The sequence below is a fragment of the Canis lupus genome, chromosome 8 (assembly GCF_011100685.1).
Source record: "Canis lupus familiaris isolate Mischka breed German Shepherd chromosome 8, alternate assembly UU_Cfam_GSD_1.0, whole genome shotgun sequence".
NCBI lineage: Eukaryota > Metazoa > Chordata > Mammalia > Carnivora > Canidae > Canis > Canis lupus.
Window position 1 is genome coordinate 14,173,298 of NC_049229.1, and position 27,779 is coordinate 14,201,076.

At 40.0% G+C, this 27,779-nt stretch overlaps 1 protein-coding gene and 1 long non-coding RNA gene across 6 annotated transcripts in view; one reads left to right on the forward strand and one right to left on the reverse strand.

Moving 5' to 3' along the window:
• The window catches only part of LOC111096992, a 75,537-nt gene extending 62,657 nt beyond the window's left edge, over positions 1–12,880 (reverse strand). Inside the window, exons 1-3 of one of the 4 annotated variants that reach the window (XR_005363135.1) lie at positions 12,100–12,816; positions 11,925–11,969; positions 3,334–3,471 (exon numbers count right to left, since the gene is read on the reverse strand). This is a non-coding gene — a long non-coding RNA (uncharacterized LOC111096992). Of the gene's footprint in view, positions 1–3,333; positions 3,472–11,924 lie in introns of all 4 variants that reach the window. The other 3 variants (XR_005363137.1, XR_005363134.1, XR_005363136.1) reach the window with 3 other exon arrangements.
• Positions 16–27,261, forward strand: PSMA6 (proteasome 20S subunit alpha 6). 2 transcript variants are annotated; one of them, XM_038544491.1, is made up of 7 exons: positions 16–165; positions 18,570–18,664; positions 19,167–19,248; positions 20,112–20,267; positions 23,062–23,240; positions 24,990–25,084; positions 27,036–27,261. In XM_038544491.1, exons 1-7 carry the CDS (start codon positions 147–149, stop codon positions 27,091–27,093), a joined length of 684 nt encoding a protein of 227 aa, XP_038400419.1. In that variant the 5' UTR covers positions 16–146; the 3' UTR covers positions 27,094–27,261. The 2 variants fall into 2 exon arrangements, with proteins under 2 accessions (XP_038400419.1, XP_038400418.1); XM_038544490.1 differs by lacking the exon at positions 16–165 and adding an exon at positions 12,366–12,545.
• The last annotated feature ends 518 nt before the right edge of the window (positions 27,262–27,779 follow it).

Genomic DNA, 27,779 nt, shown 5'->3' on the forward strand with positions numbered 1-27,779 from the left:
AGAACAGAGAATGTCATTGTTAGGTGCCAGTGGAATTCTCTGACAATTCTGCTGTTCATATGACTGGCTGGGGCAGAGTGGCGTCCCAGCCTGGGGGAATAGAATGGGCCTCCACCTCCATGAAATAGGTTCCTTTGCAAGTGGTGATGGCAGGTCTTCCCAAAGGTAAGTCCCCTGCCCAGACTTGTTGCTTAAGATGTACTGTATTAGTCTTTTTTTTTTTTAAACCCCAAGATCAAGATGCATGCTTTACCAACTGAGCCGGCTAAGCACCCCTTTTACTAGGTCTTTAAAGGTAAATTATTCTTATAGTTTCTTCCTGTTTTCAGTGACCTTATCTTCAAATCCAAAGCTGCATTTTTTTCTATCCTCTGCTCCAGACCTGAGCTGTCAATTGCTATTATGTTTTTATTCATATATATATGCCTATTACATAGATAAATATTTTTATATACAATTTTTTTAAAGTATCATTCTCTGCAAGCTCTTTTGTAACTTTTTTCACCTGACAGAAAATGAAAACTTCTTTGTGTGGTCTTCTACATCTTCCTGGTGTACTCTAAATCATAATAATGTAAATTCATAAAGAGAGGTAGCCAAGTTAAGCTACAGCATGGTTGTATACCATAAAATACTACTTGCAGAGCTGTATACTCATGAACTCCTCCAGGCTTCCTTGTGTTCAGAAGGAAATTTGTGTTCCAGGAAGCTGTCACTCTGATAATATCTATTGGCTCAAATTAGTGGTTATGTCCTTTGGCATTTAGTCTTGTTTTGGCTGGCATGATCAGATCTTTGAAGAAGTGGGTCTTTTCCAAGTTAGGCCCTCTAATACCCAACTACTAAAGAAATAAACTGTAGTCAGACCAAGTTTTTGAAGAGAGTCTCAGGAAGGATTGCTGCTTTACACAGATAAAGAGCTTTTTATCTTTTAAAGCAAATCACATGACTCCTTTTGTTCGTTGACACACCAGGGGAAGTTTATATGAGGATATGAGTGTCAAACAGTTGGTGCTTTTTAAGCTGTCAGTAGACTTTTTATTCCCACCCACTGCCATTGTCCCCAGAGTGTCCAACACCATGCATGTTTTGGTTTCGTTTCTAAACCTCTTTTTTTTTTTTTAAGATTTTATTTATTTATTCATGACAGACAGAGAGAGAGAAAGGCAGAGACACAGCCAGAGGGAGAAGCAGGCTCCATGCAGGGAGCCTGACGTGGGACTATCCCAGGTTCCCAGGATCATACCCCGGGCTGAAGGCGGTGCCAAACCGCTGGGCCATCGGGGCTGGCCCTCTTAACCTCTTAAACTTGGATCTTTTTCGCCCCCTGTGAGATGGCCAACCTAGGCCTTTTAAATTACTAAAAGTGTTCCACCTTCAGGATTGCAAACTTTCAAGTTCTTCATTTTGATCACAACTCTTTACCTGCCCCACTCTTTCATCCCAACTACCAGCTCCTTGGTGTGTTCTTAGACCCATCCCTTATTCACCTAAAGGCCTCTATTCCTCATCCTCATCTGGGTTTGCTTACCTTCCTCCCCATCCCACTCTTTTTTTTTTTTTTAAAGATCTATTTTATTTATTTATTTGAGAGAGAAAGAAAGAGAGAGAGCAGGGGGAGGGGCAGAGAGAGAGGATCTCAAACAGACTCTGCATTGAGCAAGGAGCCCAATGTCAGGCTCAATCTCACGACCCTGAGATCGAAATCAAGAGTTAGATACTTCATTTCCTGAACCACTCAGGTGCTACATCCCTCCATCCCACTCTTAAAGCATTCATCTTAGAGATGGGTTTCAATAACACTGCAGATTCTTTCTTTCCTTTCATCTCCTGCAGTGCCTCATATAAACCTCATTTTGAATAGCCCCAAACTATTCCACTTCATTCCAACACACAAGTATTGCTAGAAAAGTCATGAAATTTTACAGCTAGAACTTCAATTGAAGATTCATGATTTCATCTTTCATTGAATTCCCATTAATTTCCTGAAGGACTTCTCTCAACGTTTGCAATCTGAACTTGAAAAATAGTTTATCTCTTGGAACTTCCATTTCCTTTTCTGTTAAGTGAGGAAGATGGGCTACAGCAGTACTTCTCAAACTTTAATAGGTATAGAATCATCTGTGATGTTGTTTAAAATGTAGATTCTCATTGGGTCTGGTGTATCTAGTGATGCAATGCTGCAGACCATATTTTGAATAGTATTTTAAGTAGCAGCAAATGAGCTGAAGCTTACTTTAAAAAAATAATACAACAACCCTCATGAGTCTTAATCCTGAGTCATAACTTCGCCATTCTCACTGTCAGCAGATGACTTAACCAGGATCTACAAGCCATCTGTAATGAGCCTCTTCCTCAATTTTTGCCCTTTCCAGTAACTTTTCTGTCCTGACCCTTTCTCTCTTTTCTTTTCTAGGTTCTTTTTCTACTTGCCTCTATTCTGTCATTCTATCCCTTCTTGGTGACTTGAGACCTTGTTCTCTTCAGTTAATTAATCCCTCTCCACTGGCTCTTTTCCCATCTGACTGCAAATACTTTTAGGCTGGTAGCCTGACAAAACCATGCCTTGTTGGGGTTAGTTTAACAGACAAGTATCTCAAAGGAAGGTGCCATCTCTACCCTTGGTTTCTTTCCAATTCCATATATGTAGCTGGCATTTCTACCTGGGTGGCTGGCAGACCCTCAAACCCAAGCACTTTAGAAACCACTCATCTTCACCCCAACAGAGCAAATTCTCACCATACTTTGTTATTTTTTCTTATTCCTTCCCCCCTCTTACTTGCATACGTATACAATTAGCAAATTGTGTTGATTTTTACCTTCAAAATATCTATTTGGGTTAGCCCATTCTTGACTGCCTTTCCAAAGGAAAAGTTCTTTTTTAAAAAAGCTTTGTACTGAAGATATTCATAACAGTGCTATTGATAATAATAACAAAATTGTAAATAAATGCTCAAAACAAGGAAATGAAGAAGTAGGTGTAATTTTAAATGTTACAGAATGTTAAATTTCTATTTTAAAGATATAACATTTTGCTGAATCCAAAATGTCAGTAGATATTTCTGGGTGTTAGAATTGTGGATGATTTTTACTTTCTTCTTTTCATCTTCTACATAGTCTGAAACTGTTACAATGTATGTGCCACATTCCACAGAAGCACAAATGTACTAGATATAAAGATTCCCAGATGAGGGTGAGGCACATACCACATAGGCAGATTTTACAAAGAGAATGAAGGAGAATCTGCCTCACAACCTCAGGCCCCTTAGCCAGGCCAAAGATATAAAAGAGTCAGAGGAGGGAAAAAGATAAAGAAGTTTCTTTGGAGAGTACCTGTGCTCTGAGTTCCTTGGGTGTCCTCTGACCCCAGAACCCCAAGAATGATGCCTTAGTAGAAGGACTTGGAAGATCCTCCTGCAGTATGGCTGACCCAGAGTGCTGGTGCCTGGGAAAGCTGAAGCTTGAGTCTGCCTGCAAATATAGATGACAGAAGGGTTGACAAGGGGCATTGGAAAGGAAACCGGAGAGGATTCTGGCTTGGAAGATCTGATGGGGGCCAGATATGGGAAAGAGAGGGTTGTTTTGGACTAGAGGGGAACTTCTGGATGTCTAGGAGGTTCAAGAAGGAGCTGCAATTGGCCACCTACATATAAAGATAAATGGACCCAGCAGAGAACCATTGATGGACCCTGAAGAGTGGCCAAGAGAAGCAGCATCAGCTTTAACCATCTGTCAGGCTCGCCAGAAACACCAGCTTTAAACATCTGCTAGGCCTACAAAGTATTAAGCCACTCATTTTTACCTACCCTCTCTATTCTAGCCCTCCACTGCCCATCCTCCACCTTGGCTAGGGACAATTTTGAGCGAGGAGTGATTAGGAGGAAAAGCCAACCATGCTCCCAACCCCTTTCCACTAGAGGCTTTAACCTGAAACCAGCTTAAGCTTGGCGGATTAGAAGTGATGCAGTGATTAGAAATGGTTCAGTGCTGTTTGGAATTTTTATCGTTTTAGAACTGGATATTCTAATTTCTGGAGTGAGAATGCATTTGTTATTTAAAGTGACCATAGCAGTGCATATCATCTAAGGAACAGAGAAGCAATAAGACCTGTCAGAATTTTCAAGTAGGGGCAAGAAATAGTGGGAGAGGAAGAATCATATTGTAGTTTTACCACAATCTGTTCATCATGCCTGTTACCAGAACCCAGATGCCTGCTTCCATCATTTTTTGCCCCCACAAAGGTAACCACTATCTAATCTTCTAGCAGTATAGATCCATTTTGCCTGGTTTTATACCTTATAAAAATAGAATCATTCAAGTTGTACTCTTTTCTGCCTGGCTTCTTCCTTTCGGTAGTAGGTGAGGTCCATGCATAGTGTTGCATGTAATTGTAGTTCATTCATTTTCATTATTATACGATGTTCTGTAGTGTTAATATGCCACAAATTATTGATTGTACTGTTGACAGGCATTTAAATAGCTTCCAGTTTTTGCCTATTACAAGTAGCACTGCTTTGAATAGTATATTACTTTCAACAATTGAGGGAGAGTGATTAAAAAAATCTCTTGCAAATATTCTTTCTCTTCAATTCTCATTACTACCACCCCAGTTCAGGATTTCAGAAACGTCTTCTTGGACTATTAGCAACAGCCTCCTGATTGATATCCCCATGTGTAGTTCATCATAAACACTGCCACCAGGTTTATAGTTCCAGAACATAATTCTAATCATGCTGCTTCCCTAACTCAAAAACATTGTATATCTCCCCATTGCCTTTCAACCAGAGCCTAAGTTCCTTAGCTTTGGCATTCAAGGCCTCCTCCCTGCATTTGTATCCTAATCTAGAATATTTGTGAGTCTTAGTCAAGCTAGGCCATTGCCATGTCCTAAAGACAGGCTCTTTTTTTTTATTTCCCCTGCTTCTTTTCATGCCACTCCCACTCCATGTTGCATCGTGGTACCACTCACGCTGCTCATAACTAACATGCCTCTCAGAGTTCTTGCCCTCCTAAGCTGAGCACAGATAGACTTCTTCCAGCAGGCAGCTTACCTTTCCTATGACCCAAGGTAATTTCCCATTTACAGTGGTCTGTTGGACTCTACCTTATGTATCATGAACTGCCTCATGTTAGTATGGCTTTTTTTTTTTTTTTTTTTTAAAGATTTTGAGAAAGAGAGAGCACAAGCAGGGGTAGCAGCAGAGGGAGAGGGAGAATCTGGATCCCTGCTGAGCAGAGAGCCCGATGCCAAGCTCAATCCCAGGACCCTGTGATCACGACCTGAGCCTAAGGCAGACGTTTAACCGACTGAGCCACCCAGGTGCTCCTGTTAGTATTGGTTTTATTCATGTTTCATCTTCCCCACTGTGGTGGGACCCCTATCTGGTTCATCTGTGTGTGTCCTAGAGCAGCCAGACATCTTCTTACCCATAGAAGGGGCTCAATACATGTTTGTTGAATGACTTTGGAGAAGTTGTTTGAAAATGTCTTCCTGATTTTTACCTCTGATTCCCACTTTTTTTTTTTGTATTTAAACTTTAATTATTTATTTCCTTTATTTTAAATAATAAATTTATTTTTTATTGGTGTTCAATTTGCCAACATACAGAATAACACCCAGTGCTCATCCCGTCAAGTGCCCCCCTCAGTGCCCGTCATCCATTCACCCCCACCCCCTCCCCCCGCCCTCCTCCCCTTCCACCACCCCTAGTTCGTTTCCCAGAGTTAGGAGTCTTTATGTTCTGTCTCCCTTTCTGATATTTCCTACCCATTTCTTCTCCCTTCCCTTCTATTCCCTTTCACTATTACTTATATTCCCCAAATGAATGAGTGATTCCCACTTCTTTGAGTGAATTCCCCTCAGGCTCCCTGGTAATTTGAGCTGGCTAGCTCAAGAATATAGTCTTTGGTGTCTGATGCTTTGATTCTCAAGAAATAATAATTTCTCAATGCCACCCTCTGTAATCATTACTATTTAGACCCCCCTGTGTCTAAAATATTTATGTATTAGGCATGTATTGTTCTATGAACTGTGATGACTAGAATGAAATTTGCTATACCCCTGTAGGACATCATTCCAGAATTTTTAATCTTTTTTTTTTTAAGATTTTATTTATTCATGAGACACAGAGAGAGAGAGAGAGAGAGAGGCAGAGACACAGGCAGAAGGAGAAGCAGACCCCATGCAGGGAGCACGACAGGGGACTCGATCCCAGGTCTCCAGAATCAGGCCCTGGGCCAAAGGTGGCGCTAAACCGCTGAGCCACCCAGGCTGCCCCAGAAATGTTAATCTTGAAAATGTTTTAGATCTGTTGTCTGGTTGATTTTTGAAAGTTGCCTTTGTTTCATCACTGTGGACAATTGCACTCTGGGTGAAGTTTGGGGATCTCAGCTAAGGTCCGTCATGTCATTTCAAAGGAGAAAATCAGACTGGAGCACTCTCTTGCTTTCCCATTGATAACTGGCTTCTCAAGAACTAGTTCCTAAATTAGTGACTGAAGATATTGCTTATAATGATCAGAAATCTCATTCGTTTGTTCTCTTCCCCATTACCCCACGAGAGCCTGGTTCATTCTGAGCATCAGAGATGACTTACTTTTGTGGTAAGAAAATAGGAATTAGTGGAAGCCAATTAGGAAACCTCAAGGAAGAGGAAGTGTCTCTAGGCTAAAGGGAAGGCTGTTGAGTCTTATTTCCTCTCTGTTCTTAACTCACTGTCTTGGTGCTTAGCCAACTTCTATAACTCCCTTTCCCCACCTGAGCAGGGGGCTGGAATAAGGGTAAGGGGGAGGGTGATGAGCAGAGTGAAAAATTAAATAACATTCATAAGGACCCCAATATGATAGGCATGAAAATTTTACCAATGAACTGATTGTTGCTTACAGTTGCCATCCCCCTGTCCACAGCTGTGGGTGAGACTGAGTGTGTGTGGGACAAGGTGGGTAAGAACTGGCTGCTCTCCAAGTTAAGAAAATAGACTTTCACTTCTGAACAATAGCGGAGTGCAGTGCAGCTTGGTGTAATACTTGGTTTCCTTCTGTACTAGGGAAAGATTGAAGCAAAATAGCCAACAGCCAATCCTAACTCACCAGTGGCCCCCACCTTCACAGAGAGAGAAGCTGAGTTCAAGTCTACTAGGTAGCTTATTTTCACTGTAGTGGTTAATATTTTTTTCTCTGTGCCTTAAAGGTGGGTACACCATGCTTACCTGATTGAGAAAAGAAACCAAGGTCATGGTCATCAGACAGTCTGTGGCAAGGCTCAGATTGTAATTCAGTGTTTCTGACACTCAGAGCAGAGCCTAACCATGTTTAAGACTCCAACCCCTCCCTTCCCCTTCTGATTTTTCACTGGAACATTGCAGTTCTCTCAAGCTATGAAGGGCTTCCTGTGTTATCATGCCTAAGGGGAAGTTGTATGTTAAAAACCACCAACGGTTAAGCCCAAGCCAGCTGGGGTCTTCCATTGCTTCTTCCAGTATTCTGAGGAGACCCATGAGAACTCTTGATGTTTCTCAAGATCCTAGGGTTCCAGAAACAAGAGATCAGTTGAGCGCTCGGTCTTCATTTCAGTGGAGTTTGGGAAAACAAGAGAAACATGAAATATTATAAGAGGGTACTACTGAGGTTGTTATAGCTAAAAATCAAGGGTGAACTGAAAACTAAAGATTCTGGCTCTAAAAAAAAAAGGATTTGCTCTACAGAATTGCGGGGGGGGGGGGGGTTCCTGGGTAGTTTTAATTAAATGTCCTTTGGGTTAGGCGGATTCAAGTTAATTCCCTTTCAAATCAAAGGACAGTATTCTCATTACTGGTGATGATTTAATGGAATCCAGGCACAGAATTATACTGACTGGTAAGGAAAGAAGGGAGCATAAGGGAAATGACAGTTGTGTCATTGCTCTGCTCTGTTGACAGACATCATGTTGTACCCACCACTGGTACTAAAGAAGAGAGAACCACACTAGATGTTATGGGCAAGGAGGCAGGGGAGTGTTGCTTTGTTGGCATCTGATCAGGTAAAGGATTTGAAGGGCTTTCACACATGCTTCATGTAAGTAACAGAAGCACACTTCACCCCATGTTTGATGCTGTATTTGTCCTCTTTTGCCCATAAAGTATAGAACTGGGGTACAGAGAAATCACTCTTCTCTTCCTCAGAGCCTCAGCCAGAATGACCATTCCCAGACAGACAGCCATAGCTACTGGGGTGCAGGAAAAGCTGCAGCACTGAGAATACTGTGAGAAAGGTACAAATAGGTAAAGCTACAAATTCAGCCAGGTTCTTTCCCTCAGCCCCCTGAGGAGCACTTGACTGGTAAATGTGGCCAGGGAGCTGGGCAGAGATCTACTTCCCTCCTACTGTTCACCCAAGCTGTTATATCCCTAGCCCCATCCTGGCCACTGTTGACCCCTGGGGTCAAGAAATCCTAACTCTCCTAAAGTACTATATTACCAGTGTTTATGGCTAACTCAGGGCATTGTGTTTCAACATCCACTAATACCACATGGAAACACAGACAAGCTTCATTTTTTATATTCCTTGGCTCACTGAACTGCCAGCAGAGCAATTTAAGCTTAGGGCTAAATTCTTATCTTGCCTTCAAACACCATGTGATTCAGCATGCCTGCAGTCACTGGGAATCTACGCTGCCACTTTTTACCTTTGCCTTGTGGGTAACCCCAACCTTCCACCTACCTCCACCCCCAGGGGAGAATGTGGGCCTTGCCAAATGGAGGCCCCCAGGAGATTTTCCAAGACTCACAAGATGTCAAGTCATCTCTAAAATTTTTCAAAAAACCAGAAAGTCATTTCAAAAAGTCTACCTTGGTGGCCCCACAGAGAGGAAGATGAAACTTTCCACACAGACACAGCAAGTCTGCCCCCATAGGCCTGTATTAAAGCTGCAAGAGCATTGACGACTCTGGTGAAAGCTCCCCAACCCAGGGGGAAGTCCACCTGGTGAGTAGGTTAGCTGCTGCTTCCTACCCAGTGGCACATATTCAGTCTGCTTCCAGGGGATTTCCCTCAGCAGTGGCATCAGCAAGGGGTTTGTCTTTCTGAAAGATTTCCCAGAGGAATTCATATGCCTATATGGAAAAATATCAAATTCTAATATAAAATCTCTGGACTTTTAGGTTTTTGAAATTTGGATTTCTCATTTATTCACAAATCTCTTCAAATAAAGAAAGATAAGCATAACAGAAAACTCAAGTCATGAGCCTGCATATTCACTGAGTGCTGCTAGACATTGTTTGGCATTGAGGACACACGGGAGAGCAACACAGATGTGACTACTGCCCTCAAGGAGTCTGATGTTATCATTGTTTTCCAGTTTGTTTGAAAAATGAGGCTGATTCTTTCCAGCAAATATCCTTAAGAGTATTAAAATGCATATACCATCCAAAGCCCAATGACTCTTTGGGGCCCAGTTTAAATGCAACCTCAAAAGGGGATCAGGATTTCTCTGAACATGTGAAATTCTCATGGCCTACAATGTGTATGATTTTAAATATCCCATCACTGCATGGCAGTGAATACTGAGAGGTGCCTATGGCAGTCATATCTACATGGGAAGGAAAGTATTGTGGCTATGAAAACATTTCTGTTATTCCCTTTCTTTTTACAGTTTTCTGTTCAATTTAACAGTCATTTACTGAACTTGAATGAGCCAAGCCTCTTACCAGAGGTGTTAGAAGATACAGAGATGAAAAGTACCCAGCCTCTGTTCTGCTAATCTTTGGTGAAGTCTAGACACACAACTCTTTAAGTTAAATCATATAATTACCAATATTTGACCATTTTGACCTATAAACATGGCTGTTCCATTTGGTTCAGGCTAATAAAAGATTCAAATTATGTGCATTGGACATATAGAGAGGAAGAGATCAATTGGTGGACTTAAACTTCTTAAAAGAGGGGATAGGGAGGGGGATCCCTGGGTGACTCAGCGGTTTAGTGGCTCAGCGGTTTAGCGCCTGCCTTTGGCCCAGGGCGCAATCCTGGAGTCCCGGGATCGAGTCCCACGTCGGGCTCCCTGGTGCATGGAGCCTGCTTCTCCCTCTGCCTCTGTCTCTGCCTCTCTCTCTCTCTCTCTCTGTGTGTGACTATCATAAATAAATAAAAACTAAAAATAAATAAATAAGAAAGATCAGTATTATACAGGGACAGAATAAGTTTTGGAGAATTGAAGACTGCATCAAGGTTTTGGCTCTGAGGACTTAAGTTGGTACATGGGACAGGAACTGGCTTGGTGTGAAAGAGATGAAATGGTGAGCTTGGTTCTTGTGTTTCAACAATTTTATTTTTTTGAAAGTGAGAAAGCATGCGTAGGGATGAGAAAAAGCAGCAGACTCCCCACAGCAGAGAGCCCAAGGCAGGGCTCAATCCTAAGACCCTGAGATCATGACCAAGGAGAAGGCAGACACTTAACCAACTGAGCCACACATCAACTAACTGATGAGCTCTGTTTTAAACACAATGGGTTTTAAGGTACCATGTGTCTCAATGTAAAAAAAAAACAGACAACTAGATAAGACTGTGCTCCATGGGGCACCTGGGTGGCTCAATCAGTGGAGCGTCTGACTTGATTTAGCCTTGGGGATCAGATTTAGCCTTGGGTCATGATCCCCGGGGTCTCTGGGTGTTAGGATTGAGTCTTGCATCCGGCTCCACCCTCAGCAAGGAGTCTGCTTGGGATTCTCCCTCTCCCTCTGCCCCTCCTTCACACTCTCTCCAATCAATCAATCAATCAATCAATCTTTTAAAAAGAGAACGTGCGGGACACCTGAGTGGCTCAGTGGTTGAGCATTTGCCTTTGGCTCAGGTCATAATCCCAGAGTCCTGGGATCAAGTCCCACATCGGGCTCCCTGCATGAAGCCTGCTTCTCCCTCTGCCTATGTCTCTGCCTCATTCTCTGTGTGTCTCTCATGAATAGATAAATAAAATCTTTAAAAGCAAATAAATAAAAATAAAAAATAAAAAGAGAGAATGCTCCAGAGAAGGATCCAGTTAGAGACCTAGGTTTGGGACACACCAGCATAGGGGGGGCTGTTGAGGCAGTCCATCCTCCTTAGCAGCCTTACAGAGAACTCTTTATTATTATTCAGGCAACGTCTGGAAATTACAATATACCAGGGTAAGTCAGAGTGTGAGAGGGGAAAAAAGCACTGAAAATGTCAGGAGGAGGTGGTCCTGAGGGTAGGGATCTGAATCAGAAGCAAGGGACAACTTTTATCAGTACGCTTGGAAATTAGCTAGAGCTGGAAGGTACCCGGTGTGCCAGAGATGCTGTTTGCATTTAGCATTTTCTTTAAGTTCTGGATTTTTTTTTCAGGTTGATAAAATAGAAGTTTATTTTTAAAAAAACATTCTTGAAAATTGGAGCTTCCTTAAACTCAAGAGGTTCTTACACATTTTCCCCCCTCTATATGCAAAATGAGTTTAGGAAAAAGTATGTTGAAAAGGTAAGAATCCCTACTTCGATATTACTTACAGCAGGCACTGAAGTGCCAGAAACATTGGCATAACTGGCCCTCCTAGTGCACAAACTCTAAGGGGGGAAGGGGGGAATGACACCGGCCTACAGTCATGTTTTGCATTTTTTATTGGTTAAATAGAAGTGTGCCTTGGGGAAAAGTCAAAATAGGCAATTTTACAATTTGAAAAGCCACCTGCTGTGCTCCCGGGGCTACCCAGTTCGCTTGGAATTACTCCCATCAATTCATTCAACAACAGCCTCCTATACGCCCCGTCCCTTCTGTTCATTATCGATCAAGGCAACTTAACCTCCTATTCCTCCATTACACCCATATTTCCTGTTCCATTTCTAAGACAAACTGTTGGGGCTGCTGGCCAAAAGGGTCTTGCCTGGCCAGACAACCCTGCTCTTTGCAGTGCCTACCAGAACCCGCTCCCTTCCGTACCTAAAATGAGCGGTTACTGCCGCAGTCGCTGCAACTCCTTTTCCCCTGTGGTAGGAAGGAAAAGTGGGTGAGTACAGAGCAGATTAGGAACGACGCCAGCAATCTAGACCCAAGCTGGATTTACACGTCCCAAAACTAACGACAGACTTAAATACGCCATCCATTTAAGTCCCACCGGTAGGCCGATCACTAGTCTGGGCGCCCAGAAAGGGTCTTAGTCCTCGCCTCGGGCAATTCACTCGCCAGATGAAAGCTCTAAACTGCCTCAACGCCAGTTCCACGGGGCTTCTGCACAGCGCTCAGCCCAGGGGCCGGCGCAAGCGCACACCGAAGGCCTCCCGGCCCTCCCCACCCCCAACGAGGGGCGGGGCCTCGGAGAGCTCTCCGCGCCCGCCTGACGCTGGAGCCCGGAGTTCGGCGCGCAGGAGCGGATGCAGCTCGCCGGTGCCCCGGAAGCAGTCGTTGAAACTTCCGGGGGGATTTGTACGCCTGGTGTGGGAGCTACGGGGCTCAGAGACAGTGCTTGAAGTAGTGGGTTCGCCAACATGTCCCGTGGTTCCAGCGCTGGGTTTGACCGTCACATTACCATTTTTTCACCCGAGGGCCGGCTCTACCAAGTAGGTGAGTGAACCGAGTCCGCCTTTGGTCCACAGGAATTGCTCTGTCATGGTATGGCCTGGAGCAGGGAGACGCGGCCGGAGTGTAGTCCGCGAACGAGGCATGGCCGGAGCTGGGACGGGAGAAAGGCCGAGGCAGGGTCCAGCCTCACGGTGTTCCCACCCCTCTCGGGAGGCGGGGACTGGCGGCCCGTTGGCAGAAGGCCTCGGGCTCTTCGGGGCTAGCGGCCGCAACGCCTAGACACAATAAAGAGTAAAGGTAGGTAGGACTGCAATTCCTGACTGTGGCTTCCAGATGCCTCTTCGCTTGTTACATTTTGGCCTGGGTGGGCCCAACGTCTGTACTTCTCTAGAGGATAATTGGCTCCTTAACCTTGCCATTGAAACGCTTCTCTCCGTTTTCCTTTGTTTGCAGCATGCACTTCCTTATCGTAGTTAATTCCACACTTTTATGTGCCAGACACTGCTGGTCCTGCGGCGTGCAAAGATGTCACACACTCTCCTGTACTGTAGCACACAGCTTACAGGGAGTGATAGATATGTAAACGGATGAAAAGAAAAGATGTCAAATTACAAGTATCTACGTCTTTGGAAAATTGACAGTGAATGAGTGGTTGTCAATTCTAGAGGTGTTGTTGAAACTAGCATGCCCTTTTAACCCACATCTGACCGTTTCTAAATAGTTCAAAAGCTGGTTCTGACTTGTAGGTGAGGTACGGTGAACTAGCTGTTTCCTGAAAGAACAGCTTTAGTGGAAATAAGCCCAAAATTAGTTATTCACTCAGTGTAACAATGTATTTTGTTGGATCGAAGTGGTGTCAGGGCTTAGGTTATAATTACAACCCGGATCCTTAACCTCCTGCCATAGGAGATCTGGAGAATGTGATTTACATCTGGTCCTGTGATCCTTTGATTTGGGGGGAGGAAAGTAATATCTGTACTTAGAAATCATAAGGAGAGAATTGGCCTATAAATGAGATTCTCTTCACCTGTGTATTTTAGAAATCGGATTAAAAAATAACTGGGAATGAAATTTACCCAGTATATGGCTGCATACTGTATATAATGTAGCAAGAAACCAAGGTAATTCAGTAACCCTTTTAACTTATCCCCCCGATTGAAAAATAAGATCAAAGAAGAGAGATAACTGTATCCTTAAGAAGGTTTCATCTATAGTTTCTTTCCCGAGTTTTAAAGAATTTTTCTATGTTGGACCACTGCTTTAAATGTTCTGTCATTCTTAATATGTGAACAGGAAAAGTCAGAACTACACTTTGCTTTCCCATACTATGTTTTGAAATCCAGCCATAAAACATAGTCTTTAATGCTTCCCAGATTTGGTGAGTAGAAAGGCTAGATATTGTGTCAGTTAAATAATTTTTTAAAATTTGGAATAAAACATGTAGTCAAAAACAAGCTTAATATATAGACAGGATGACTTGAAGTTCTGCCTTGTTGAATAACATATTGTCTCTACTATTCAGGGTGCTAATAAGACATTGCTAGGAGAAGGAAAGTGAAAGAATAGTATGATCAAGCAGTATAGTGGTGAAGAGTTCAGGCCCTGGAGCCATACCTGGATTCAGATCCCTGGGTGCTCCATACTAGCCAAGGTGGGCAAGTGATACACAATGTTAGCTTTAGTTTCTTTTTTGCAAAGTTGAGTTAATAATTGCTTCTTGTGTGGTTGTTTTGAGGATTAAATAAAATGATATATGTAGGCTGCTTAGCATAATATTAAGTGTTCAATAAGTGTTATTAGATACCTATTTGATTCTTTTGCTTTTTTTTTTTTTTTTGTCTATTAGATTAGTAGCTCTGTAGACATGGAGTATTTTCTTTATTATGGTCCATCCATGCTTGGTTCTCTAGTGATTTATACATCATGATAACATTGTAAATGCTATTTATGAGTTTATAAACTTCAGAATCCACCAGAGACAAAGCATACAAGAATTAAGAGTGCAGGGCAGCTCCGGTCGCGCAGCGGTTTAGCGCCGCCTGCAGCCCAGGTCGTGATCCTGGAGACCCTGGATCGAGTCCCATGTCAGGCTCTCTGCATAGTGCCTGCTTCTCTCTCTGCCTGTGTCTGCATCTCTCTCTCTCTCTCTCTCTCTCTCTCTCTCTCTCTCTCTCTCTCTGTCTCTATGAATAAATAAATAAAGTCTTTAAAAAAATTATGAGTGCAAATTGTTAACCTTGATAATGGAAAAATAATATAGCAAAAATGGAGAGATAACAGGAAAGAAAGATTAATGGAAAGGTGAGTGTATGCTCCTCATCTTCCATAGTTGGTACTCAAAAGATAAATGTAATCTAAAGTTGATAAATCATAAGATAGAGGTCTAAATTTAAAGTTACAATGCTAACCTTAATTATAAGCAAACTGTTGACAGTGCTTGCTCCCAGGGAATAAGAGAAAGAATTTTGATTGTCATTTGTGCATTTGTACTCTTTAGTAACTATGGACAGATTTATTTTAATGAATGTATTCAAGGGGTGGGTGTGTGGGTGTGTGTGTGTGTAGAAAAACTGTAGAGCTATACACGGAGCATCTAGCTTTGAAATCTAATTTCAGAAATTACCCAAGTTATCAGTGGGGAAACTAAGGCCCAGGTGGGACAAAATAAACCTGATTACTTTCGGGCTCTTCTCTTCTGGTTGCTGATCCTTTGCTGGATGGGTCTGGCAAGGGAGGAGAGGAGTATCACTTGAATTTGCCCAGTAGGTGAATATGAGCATTGCTTAGTTGCATCTAAGGGAGCATACTGATGAGGAACAGGGGGAAAAAATGGACTGGTAGAAATAGATTGAAGACAACAGTTTTCTAATCTAGAAATACCGATCTGGTCTTGGCATAGAAGCCAAGATTCCTGGGTTCAAGTCCCTGCTCCACACCAACTATGAGAACTTTCTTCATTTGTAAAATAGAAATAAAGGGCTTACAGAGCTCTAAGGATTTTTTTTTTAACATTTTGTTTATTCATGAGAGAGAGGCAGAGACACAGGCAGAGGGAGAAGCAGGCTCCATGCAGGGAGCCCAACGTGGGACTCGATCCCAGGTCTCCAGGATCATGCTCTGGGCTGAAGGCAGGCGCCAAACCGCTGAGCCACCCAGGGATCCCCGAGCTCTAAGGATCTAAGCTCTAAGGGGGACTTAATACATGTAATGTACTTAGAACAGTATCTGTCACATAGTAAGTGCTCAGTGGCTGAGAATCAAGAGTTTTATAAATAAATGGACTGAGAAGTACTTAACTGTTTGCATCTTTTGCTATTAAAAAGATACTCGTTTTAAAGTAGTATTTCTGAACCCAGACTTCTCATGCCTTCCTTGAGTTAGATTTGCAAGTAAACATATGTGTATATATAAATACATATGTATGATTTTTTAAAGATTTTATTTAAGAGAGAGAGAAAGCACAGAGGGAGAGGGAGAAGCAGACTCCCCACTGAGCAGAGAGCCCAATGCAGGGCTGGATCCCAGGACCCTGAGATCGTGACCTTAGCTGAAAGCAGATGCTTAACAGACTGCTTAACCAACTGAGCCACCCAGGTGCCCCAATACATACATAACTACTCAAAAAAGTAATGAGATCAAACACTGCTATGTTTTCAAACCTCATATTCACCCCCCACCCCTGTCCCATGCTGGTGCCAAGATTTCTGAATATCCCACCTGCTAAAAGATCATGATGGGGCTTAGGGTTTGTTTTTTGTTTTTTGTGTTTTTTTTAAGATTTTATTTATTTGAGAGAGAGTGTGTGTGTGTGTTGGGGGGTGGTGCATGTGCTCAGGCATGTGAGCAGAGGCAGGGACATAGACAGAAAATCTCAAGCAGACATGATGCAGAGCATGGGGCCTGTTGTGGGACTCCATCTCACAACCCTTAGATCATGTCCTGAGCTGAAACAAAGAGTCAAACATTTAACCTACTGAGCCACCCAGGCACCCCCAGATCATGGTTGTAGAGAGGATAATATTAGGTGGCATTACAAAATGAAGCATATGTTTGTCTTGCTTTTTTATCCATTCCGACAGTTTCTGCTTTTAATTGGAGTGTTTTGTCCATTACATATATGTTTAATAAGTTGTTGACATGATTCTGCTGTATTCCTCCAAAGAATGTTGATTCATTCTAGCAGGCAGTTACTTTGGGTGGCAGCTCAAATCTCACTTTCTTTTACCCTTAGCTAAGCTGCCTGGAGTCTGTCTTACGCGTTTGTGGTTGGGGCTTTCCCTCTCCGGCTCTCACCCTTCTTTCCCTTATTTTCCAGCAGCTGTAGTTACCTTCAAATTGTTCTCTAGATCTTCATGCCAAAAAGACTGAATTTTCTATAGGTGTTTAGCCCTGACCAGAGCCTGCACTCAGTTTGTAAGCCATGAAAACGGGAAACTCACTTTATGCCATTCCTTTCTTCCAAGCATTGTCTCCCCACCTAGAATCTGCCTACTTTGGGCCACTTTCTGGTGTCTTTCAAGTGATTGTTCTGTGTAGAGTTTATAATGTTTAGCTGTGGAAGTTTGATCTGGTAGAAGCTTTTTGGCCATATGAGAAATAGCACTGAGAAGCATTTTGAAACACTGTACTTTAGAAGTTATTTGTGGTGTAATGGGATGATAAAAATAAACTTGTAATATAATTAAATCTAGGTTAGATTGAGGATTTCCCCTAAAGGTAGAGTCGTTTTACTCTACTTTCCTGTCTTCAATATATAGCCACTTAGAAATATTTGATAAGAGGTCTTTATTATAGTTCCTATTAAAGGAAATTCTGTGGCACAAGTAGTATCTTTTTCAGCTGGTCCTCATTACCATTTGGCTTTTTAAAGAGATGAGGCCAGGCTTCAGACCCATTGCGCAAAGTTGTACTTGACAGAATTTTTAAAACGTTCATATGTCAAAATGTAGATGATTGGAGTTAGAAGTAATTTTTTTCTTTTACGTTATCTTCTGTATTCCCCATATTTTCTACAGTGAACATATATTGTTACTGTTTTTGTAATTACAAAATATATATTTATATTAGATTTAAATGTTGTAGAAATACCATACCATTGAAAGGAGTAGTCTTATCTGTAATTATTTCTGCAGAGGCAGTCATTGTCAACTAAACTGCAGGGTGCCCAAGTAGTTTGTTTTCATGCTACCACTTTGATTCATCTGTTTTAATCTAGGGGATGTTTTTTTTTTAATATATAAATTTATTTTTTATTGGTGTTCAATTTGCCAACATATAGAATAACACCCAGTGCTCATCCCATCAAGTGTCCCCCTCAGTGCCCATCACCCAGTCACTCCCACCGCCCACCCACCTCCCTTTCTACCACCCCTAGTTCGTTTCCCAGAGTTAGGAGTTTCTCATGTTCTGTCTCTCTTTCTGATATTTCCCACTCACTTTTTTCTCCTTTCCCCTTTATTCCCTTTCACTATTTTTTATATTCCAGTCTAGGGGATGGTTTGACAGCAGCTGGAAGTGCACAAGCCGAAAATGGTTTTAGACAAACTAAAGAATCCTTGTTTTAGGTATGAAAATTGGAAAAACCGTGATCCAGAAAATTTCAACTTAGCGGGGAGAAAGAAAACAATGGAGAATAATCTAACAGCAATTAAAATTGCATATAGTCAAACTAGTTACTGGCCAAAATTAACAGAAGTAGTAAATCTTGAGAAAATTTAGAGGAACTAAATTTGACTCAGGAAAACTGGACATGGTAAAAATAATGGCCACAAAACAAACTTTTGAAAGATGTGATTGATAATGACTTATACGACAAATTCATTAAATCTTTATTGGAAATTTGGTACTTGAGCCTAATGAAAATAATTACAGGAAACTAAGATGGAATGAAATGGAGTTGGTTTAACAATGATTTGTAATTATTATTATTTTGACTTTGCATATCTTGGGCAACATTTCATGTTAGTTCATAGAGCTCTAGCTCATTCTTTTTAAAGACTGCTTTTATGCTATTGCATGAATCTAATAATTTATTCTACCTTTTAAAAACACTATTCTGTTTTCCAGAATATGCTTTTAAGGCTATTAACCAGGGTGGCCTTACATCGGTAGCTGTCAGAGGGAAAGACTGTGCAGTAATTGTCACACAGAAGAAAGTACCTGTAAGTAATACTGCCTGGGGGCGGGAAATAATGCTGCCTGGATAGCCAATTGTTACGGAACATAATGTAAGAAGTCTTTACAAGTTGGTACAAAGGTATATTACTACTTATATACATTGACATTATTCTTGCTTTGCCTCTGCTTTCCAGTTTCATTCAAGAAGTATTTACTGAGCAGGTATGAATGGTTTAGCTGAGAAGACAGAATTAATGTATTGGACTTTGTGGTATGATTATAAGCACAATGGGAATTCTAGGTCTTTCATCTTTAGGAGCCTTGAAACAGCTTTTTGTGAGCTATAGTTCTTACCCACAAGAAACTTGTCATCTGAAAAAGGAAGACTGAATCTCCTTCCCGCCTTTTTTAAAAACTGGTTTTAACTATAAAATGAACAGAAAACATTTTTTACATAGTTTATCACTATAATTTTATAGTATTTTTTATTGCTGCACAGAAACCTCTGATTATTACGAAATTATCTTGATTTATTTTGTTCATTAGGACAAATTATTGGATTCCAGCACAGTGACTCACTTATTCAAGATAACTGAAAACATTGGCTGTGTGATGACAGGAATGACAGGTAATTGGCTTGATGTCTACTTAGATTTGTTATTCAAATTATTTTTGAGTTTTGTATTTTAAAAGGCTCTTTTTAGCGCATTTGCAAGTGATTGGAATACATTTGCAGTCTTCCAAAGTTAATATCAGTATATTCAGAGTATTTTTAGCTTTTTTGAAATAGTAAGTCTAATAGAATTAGATCTCTATGCTGTTGCTGTCAGGAAACTGAGCTGAGGCTCCTCTCATAGAAGACTTGTTTCATATATAGGTAATAGTTTAAGGAGATACAAGTCAGTATATTTGAAACCTGGTAACAATGACCCTATTAGAAACAAGTGAGAATTATAAAAATTACTTCAGGTTTCTATTTTCTGAAATCAAGGGAAAATTCAAGCCTAAAGAAAAGATTAAGAGAAACATTCTCTCTCCTTAAAACTTGTTCTTTTGGGAATTATTAGACACCTGTAGAAACTATTTTGACAGCTGGTGAGGGCTCAGCATGAAAATACAGTGCTGTGTGTAGAACTTCTATCTTTTAATTTTTTTTCCTTTTTTTTGTCATGTCCTTGTTGCTGAGTCCTTGACTGTTCATGAGTGGTAGAAAAAGCCATAGTGGACCACTTCTACTTTTGTTAAGTTGTAGTGGAGATTTTATATATATATAAAACACACACATGTGAATTTATATATATATATATATACACACACACACACACACACACATAAATATATACATACACAAACACACACACATGAATTTTCTACACACACATACACACACACATATATATATATATATACACATATTATATATATTGAAAATTGATTTTCAGGTTCACTCTTTCCTATAAAGAAGTAAACTTATGTTTTTTATGCTCTAAGCTGACAGCAGATCCCAGGTACAGAGGGCACGCTATGAGGCAGCTAATTGGAAATACAAGTATGGGTATGAGATTCCTGTGGACATGCTGTGCAAAAGAATTGCTGATATTTCTCAGGTCTACACACAGAATGCTGAAATGAGGCCTCTCGGTTGTTGTAAGTATACTAAGAAGTCTCCCAAAGAATTGATGAATTACATGTTTTATTTTAGAGAATATGAATAAAGTTATTGCAGTCACATTTGGGTTCTGAACATGTGGTTTGGAAATTATATAAGGTGAGGAACCCTTCATAATAAATCAGCAATGAAGGGTAAGTTTCACAGCAGTATTTTAGGCATTATGTTTTAAATTATTATTTTTTTTTTTTTTTTTAAGATTTTATTTATTTATCCACGAGAGGCAGAGACACGGGCAGAGGGAGAAGCAGGCTCTGTGCAGGGAACCTGATATGTGGGACTTGATATCCTGGGTCTCCAGGATCACAGCCTGGGCTGAAGGCAGCGCTAAACCACTGAGCCACCTGGGCTGCCCTATATTTTTAGAATACATTACATTTTTTAAAAATAAGTAAGATTCTCTCAGAGAGATGAGTTTACTGATTTTAGATTTAATGTAACATATTAGTCTAAAAAATTCACATCTCTTTCTGATATTGTGTCATTTATGAGAATTAAAGCAATCAGTGTAATGATTTTTCTTCATCTGACCCTGTTTTTGAACTCTCATTTAAGAATGTTCCCTCAGACAGAACATAAAGACTCCTAACTCTGGGAAACGAACTAGGGGTGGTGGAAGGGGAGGAGGGCGGGGGGTGGGGGTGAATGGGTGACGGGCACTGAGGGGGCCACTTGACGGGATGAGCACTGGATGTTATTCTGTATGTTGGTAAATTGAACACCAATAAAAAAATAAATTTATTTTTAAAAAAAAAGAATATTCCCTCAGTTTCTTCAGTGGTACTCTTCCTAACTTTCCTTAGCTCATCCTCTTCCACTTTTCCTTTAAATATTTTTGCTCACTGGGTTTTCTCTGTGGTCATTCTCTCCCCTTTGGTTCTGTCTAGGTAATCTCACCCTCAGGTTCATGCTTTCATTTACTATGTGTATATAGTCAGTCATTGTTACATTAGTATTAGCCCTGTCCCTTACTCCATGCCCCACAGATACTTCAGGCTTGAAATCATTGCTGTTTTCCTACTTTAATCCTCAGCCTCTCTTTCCTACACTCACCTCACTTTCCCGGGTCATCTGGTTAGTCATTGCACCTCACCTCAGATATGTGTTCCTTCTTCATCATCTCTTGCTTTGCCACCTAGTTTACTTGTGTCTTCTCTTCTCATTCTTTCCTCATCTGTCTTCTGTTACTATGTGAGTTACCATTTTAAAATCAAATTTTGATTTTTGCTCCCTAGAAAAACTGATTCCTCTTCAGATCTGGTGTAAAATTCTAAACTCCTTAGTATGATGTGCAAGTCCCTGATAGTTTATTCCCAAGCAACCTCTTTCATGTACTGCTTTCTTTCCTTCCTCACCAGAAGTCCCAGTAGTACTTGGGTCTTTTGTCATCACCTGGTATACCATTACCTTTCATGTCTTTATACCTTTGTGCATGTTGTTCCTTTTGCCTTGATGATTGCCCTTCATGTCCTTATGACCTGTTAAACCCTGTTCATCTTGCAAGATTCTGAAGTAGAGAAGAGTTGTGTCCCCCCAAGCAGTAAGTGGATACCTCTCTTGTGTGGTCGTGTACTTTGTGTATATCAAGTAAAACATGTAAAGAAAATTATGGGGTGACATAACTTTTGAATAAAACAGATACCTGATCACTATCATAGTGTTTATCAAATAAAGTTGAAAATTTCTCATTAATAGACTGTAAAACATCTATAAATGTGAATAAAGTAATTTCTTAATACTGAAACTTAAAAGAGAGGACAGTAGAAGCACACCTTTGGAGATATTGCAGGTTCAGGAGAATAGTTAACATGCTATTGTATATTATTTTCTCTAAAAGAAAATATATGAAAAATATACTTTACAAATTTATTTGCCAGTACCATCTCAAAGGAACATGTTTTGGATAGTAGCAAGGATTAGAAAATTGCTTGTTAAGTTACACTTTTTGATAATTCAAATTTTAAAAACATCTGTGATAAACCTTTGGTGAAATGGAATTTTTCTTTTTAATAAAAAAAAAGATTTTATTTATTTATTCATGAGAGACACACAGAGAGAGGGGCACAGACACAGGGAGAAGCAGGCTCCAAGCAGGGAGCCCAACGTGGGACTCGATCCCGGGTTTCCAGGATCACACCCTCGGCCGAATGTGGCGCTAAACCGCTGAGCCACCTGGCTGCCCCATGAAATGGAAATTTCTTGATTACCTAATTTATCTGAAGTAGTAACCTAATAACCAGTTTCTTTTGGGGGGTGGGGTGGGAGGGTATTTTTGTTTGTTCTTATTGAAGTTCGATTTGCCAGCATATAGTATAACACCCAGTGCTCATCCCATCAAATGCCCTCCTCAGTGCCGGTCACCCAGTTACCCCATCCCCCTGCCCGCCTCCCCTTTCACTACCCTTTGTTCGTTTCCCAGAGTTAGACTCTCATATTTTGTCACTCTCCCTAATTTTTCCCACTCATTTTCCCTCCTTTCCCTTATAATCCCTTTCACTATTTCTTAAATTCCTTGTATGAGTAAAACCTAATAATCAGTTTCTTAAAGCAAAATACATACCCTAAAATACATGGACAGAATAATGATTAACAACGGCTTTTTGACGATACTAAGAGAAAAGAAATTGTGTTGTACAAAGGTATAAAATATTTATTTTAAGATATTTAAATATATATTAATGTTAATATTTAATGTATATGATTATATATTATATAATTCCATACAATACATATTTAAATAAATTTAATAATTAATATTTAATGTCTTTCTAGGTATGATTTTAATTGGTATAGATGAAGAACAAGGCCCTCAGGTGTACAAGTGTGATCCTGCAGGTTACTACTGTGGGTTTAAAGCCACTGCAGCAGGAGTTAAACAAACGGAGTCAACCAGCTTCCTTGAAAAAAAAGTGAAGAAGAAATTTGATTGGACATTTGAACAGACAGTGGAAGTAAGTTGGCCAAAAGGAGCTTTTTTTTTTTTTTTAATGCTATGTAGAATAGTGAAGATCATTGTATAATTGGCAGTTTATAAAGGCTCTTCCTCAGGTTTATCACAAGAACCAGGTTTGTCAGCTGGTAAAAGTGGTGTCATTCAGCTGACACGGGAAGAATGAGGACTGCTTTTATTTATTATTATTCTAAAGATCTTACTTATGAGAGAGAGCGTGCAAGCACAAATGCAAGGAGGGGTAAAGGAAGAAGGAGAAGTCAGCTCCCCGCTGAGTAGGGAGCCCAATGTGGGACTCTATCCCAGAACCCTGGGATCATGACCTGAGCCGCCCAGGTGCCCCTGAGGACTGCTTTTATTCACTTCATTACCTGTCTCATTTCATAATGTATTTAAGACTGCTTTCAACAAAACACATAGAGAATGACAAGATGTAACTAAAAATAAGAATCAAGACTAGGGTCTAAGGGACCTACATGGTTGTGACTCAAATTAGGCTAAGCTTCCTGGTAACAAAAGTGAAAAAATATGGTCAGTAATGTTACTCTTAAAGCCCTAAAGGAAAAACAGCTACATACCAAATTCTCGGGAAACAAACATCTTGGTAAAAGAATATATGCTCATAGGATAACTTGGCAGAGAAATTTTGCTATCCAGGATGCAAAAGTAAAGCTAGCTTAATGCAGAGATATTAAGAAAATTTTTCAGTATGATTGGGACATTTTGACACAATAAGCTAAAATTCTTATACAAATATTTAGTAACCTTAGTCTAAGGAAGCCTCTTATTTACTACTGCTAAGAAGTTAAAAACAAAAAGTTTAATAGATTTTGGAAAGGAGAGTCTGAGATATAGCCATTCTAAAGACTAACACTGTGATTCTGAGAAATGACAAATGAAAAATGCCATCTAATACTTTCATGTTTGGTTGGCAGTATTATTTATGCAAGAGATATAAGCTAGTTCTCATCTGGGAGGTACTGTGCCCTATTTGATGTTTCCAAAAAGTCTTCACTTGCAGTTCATAATTAACGTTAAGTAATTCATTATGTCAGATACAAAGCCACTTAAATACATTCTTAGGGCACCTGGGTGGCTCAGTTGGTTAAGTGTCTGCCTTTGACTCAGGTTATGATCCTAGGGTCCTAGGATTGAGGCCCGCATCAGGCTCCCTGCTCAGGGGAGCCTGCTTCTCCCTCTCCCTCTGACTGCTGTTCTAACTGCTTGTGCGCTCTTATTGCTCACTCGCTCTGTCAAATAATAATTAAATAAAATCTTTAAAAAATATATATTCTTAAAAATGTATAAACAAATAAAAATAAAAAATATATATTCTTAAATTGTTATTACTGCAGATTTTCCTTGAAGGAAGACTGTATCATTCATGTTTATCCTCTTCTTCCTTCTCACCCCAAGTGCTAAGCATAGTCCCCAGCATGTAGTAGTCATCAAACAGACTGTTGTGTGTTTATTACCTGTTCTGTTTGATGGACCCCTTTCATTTATGACTTGAATTTGTTTTTTTTTTTTTTATGACTTGAATTTGTATAAGCAAGTTTCTTCTCGTTGGTAGGCAACACATTAGAATTAAGCAATCCACTAGTAACACATGGCTATAGAGCTGCATCACTGAAACATGAAGCAAAAATGAATAGCTAGCTTGTGGTTAAGTCATGATTTGAATAAGCTTGGAATTAGAAAATCGTGGGATCGCTGAAAAATACTATTTTACTGTTGCTACTTTTTTCAGACTGCAATTACTTGCCTATCAACTGTTCTATCGATTGATTTCAAACCTTCAGAAATAGAAGTTGGAGTAGTTACAGTTGAAAATCCTAAATTCAGGTGAGTTATATTGCCAGCCATGTGCTTAAAGAAGTTTGCCAAGAGATAAATTGCAGTCTAGAAAGGTAAAGGTGTGTGGGTCCATTTGTCCTACAACTTACTGGATTTTTTTTTTTTTTAACTACATTTATAGTTTTTTCCTGAGAGATCTATTTTAAAACTTACTGGAATTCCCTTTATTTTTATTTTTTTTTTAATTTTTATTTATTTATGATAGTCACAGAGAGAGAAAGAGAGAGAGGCAGAGACATAGGCAGAGGGAGAAGCAGGCTTCATGCACCGGAAGCCCAATGTGGGATTCGATCCCGGGTCTCCAGGATCGGGCCCTGGGCCAAAGGCAGGCGCCAAGCCGCTGCGCCACCCAGGGATCCCTGGAATTCCCTTTAAAAAGCCAGACATAACTGCTTTTCTTCTCATTTCAGAGTGATTTTATATCTATATCAGAGGCAACATAAAATAACCTTCTCTATATTAGAAGTAAAGTAAGCATAGATGTTTTCTCTTTTTCAGCCTAAGGCCAATAGAAATTCATTTCCCAGAGTAGTATTTTTTAGTTTTTTCAGGTGGAGCTTTGATTATTTCGGTTAGTTAAGTGGAGCTTTGAAAAGCAGTATAAAATTCTCATCTACATCAGAGCCTATCTGGAGATCTTTGGAAACCCCAAATTTTGAATACAGCTAATTGAATTGCAGATGCTGGATGCTTGTCTGTTCTTACTAAGTGACTAACTCCGCAAATCAACCTTATGGCTTCCATGAGTCAAATCTATACTGGGTGCTTAACATATATGTTACTCATTTAATCCTCCCAGAACACTGTGAGGTGGTTTACTTACCATGAACCTGGATGTGCTTGTAAAAATACCTCAGGTAAATCCACAGATACAAGGAAGTGCTGGGAGGCACGTTAACTATTATTTGTATCTACTCTTAGGTCACAGTTATACGGACACATGTCATGGTTAGAGGTGGGGTATTAAGGTGGTAAATTAAGCTTAACTGGGCCTTGAAGAGTTTCTTGTTACTATCCTTTTTTCCCCCTAATTTACTTTTTGTTGCCTACAGGTAAGTGATTTAAACATGAATGATTTAAGAAAAATTCATAGAAAATTTTTGAATCCTCTCCCCCTCTCCCCCTTAGGAAAAAGTTGTGGTCTTATTTTATTTTAGCAGTACTATTTTAGCAGGAGCAATTTATAAATCTTAAAGAGCCTGCAAGTTCTTTTTTCTTTTCTGAGACCCTCTTACAGCTTTTAACATTTTTATTTCTATTAAGAAACCAAAGAACCTGTATCTTCAAAAAGTTCTGGTATGATTTATAAATTTAGTGATAGTAAGTATGCTACTACAATATATAACATAAGCATCAACAACCACATATAAACTACTTATATTGCCCCAGTCTACACTAAAAAATGTCACTTTGACAAATTTCACCGTTTAGAAATCAAGCAGTAATAGGTCCTATTAAGGTTGCCAACCAGTTGATTTCTTTGGAGAAAATACCATGTGTTCATCAGGAAGTGCCTTATATCTTTTAGCTGATACAAACTTGAGTTATACTAGGTGTAAAGGTATTTTGACATAGGAGCTAAAATATAGTTAGCTTTATATTTAATTTAAGCACTATTATAGCTGCAATTGAAAGGACTTGTCTTCAGAAGACCAGATTTCTTGATCTGATGTCAAAAAAGTAGATGCTTTTGTGTATAGGTGAAGTTGATAGAATATTTGGGAATTATTTCAAAATAATCTGAAGGGATGAGTGGTGGATATACAGATTTTTAAAATATTAGCTATAAATTATTGATAATTGTTGAAGTTGGGTGTTTAGGTACTCAGGAATTCATCACTATCTATTCTATTTTCTTTAATGTGTATTTGGAATTTTACATAATAAAAAGTTTTCAAAAAGTAAAATGGTTGTGGATTTTTTCTCCCTTGCCTTCTAGGATTCTTTCAGAAGCAGAGATTGACGCTCACCTTGTTGCCCTAGCAGAGAGAGACTAAACATTGTAGTTAGTTTACCAAATCCATGACGCCACTTGCCTGTGTCTGGTAGCAACAGACCAACATCATGGAGGCCCCTGGATTGAAAAAGGAACCTCTCCCACTCCTCCTGCCACTGTGAAGTGGTTAGGACTCTGTATAAATAAAAACAGTGCTTTTGGAAAATAATCGCATCCTGTTTTACTTTCATCTCTAGCTTTAAGTAGTAAGCTTCTGGTGCATGCAGACTGTTAAAAGTTCACCATCCCCACATTGTACCTTTACTCATTTTGTTGATGGAGATCCAAGTTTCTTTGGCCTCAGGAGCTTAACAGTTTAACTATAGCTATATGGCCTAACTAATAAATGGCATACTAAAAACTCTGGTTTCAAAACTTGCTCTGACTCTAAGCTGGTATGTAATAAGGCAAGGCCTTTATTTTGCAGTTTTTCATTTAAGTGGGATATTTCTGAACCTAGATTCCCAAGTTCTGTCGGAGGTTTTAACTATAGTGAAAAGATTGGCATTATTATTCAGTGGTTTTGAGATACATATTTAATCTCTACTACGTAAGATCCAGTATTTTTAAGAACAAAAATCGCAGTTCTCTCTGAGAAACAATAGGGCTATAAAAGTAGAATATGTGTGTTTTCTATGCTGCCTTAAAATTACTTAAAGCCGACTTTAAGGAATTGTTCTATGACAG

What these genes read in the sequence shown, in the direction of transcription:
- PSMA6 (XM_038544490.1), top strand. Translation starts at nt 12,470, where the DNA reads ATGTCCCGTGGTTCCAGCGCTGGGTTTGACCGTCACATTACCATTTTT. An exon ending in TCACACAGAAGAAAGTACCT is followed by an intron (nt 18,665 to 19,166) that starts GTAAGTAATACT and finishes TTTGTTCATTAG; the next exon opens with GACAAATTATTGGATTCCAG. An exon ending in TGTGATGACAGGAATGACAG is followed by an intron (nt 19,249 to 20,111) that starts GTAATTGGCTTG and finishes TTATGCTCTAAG; the next exon opens with CTGACAGCAGATCCCAGGTA.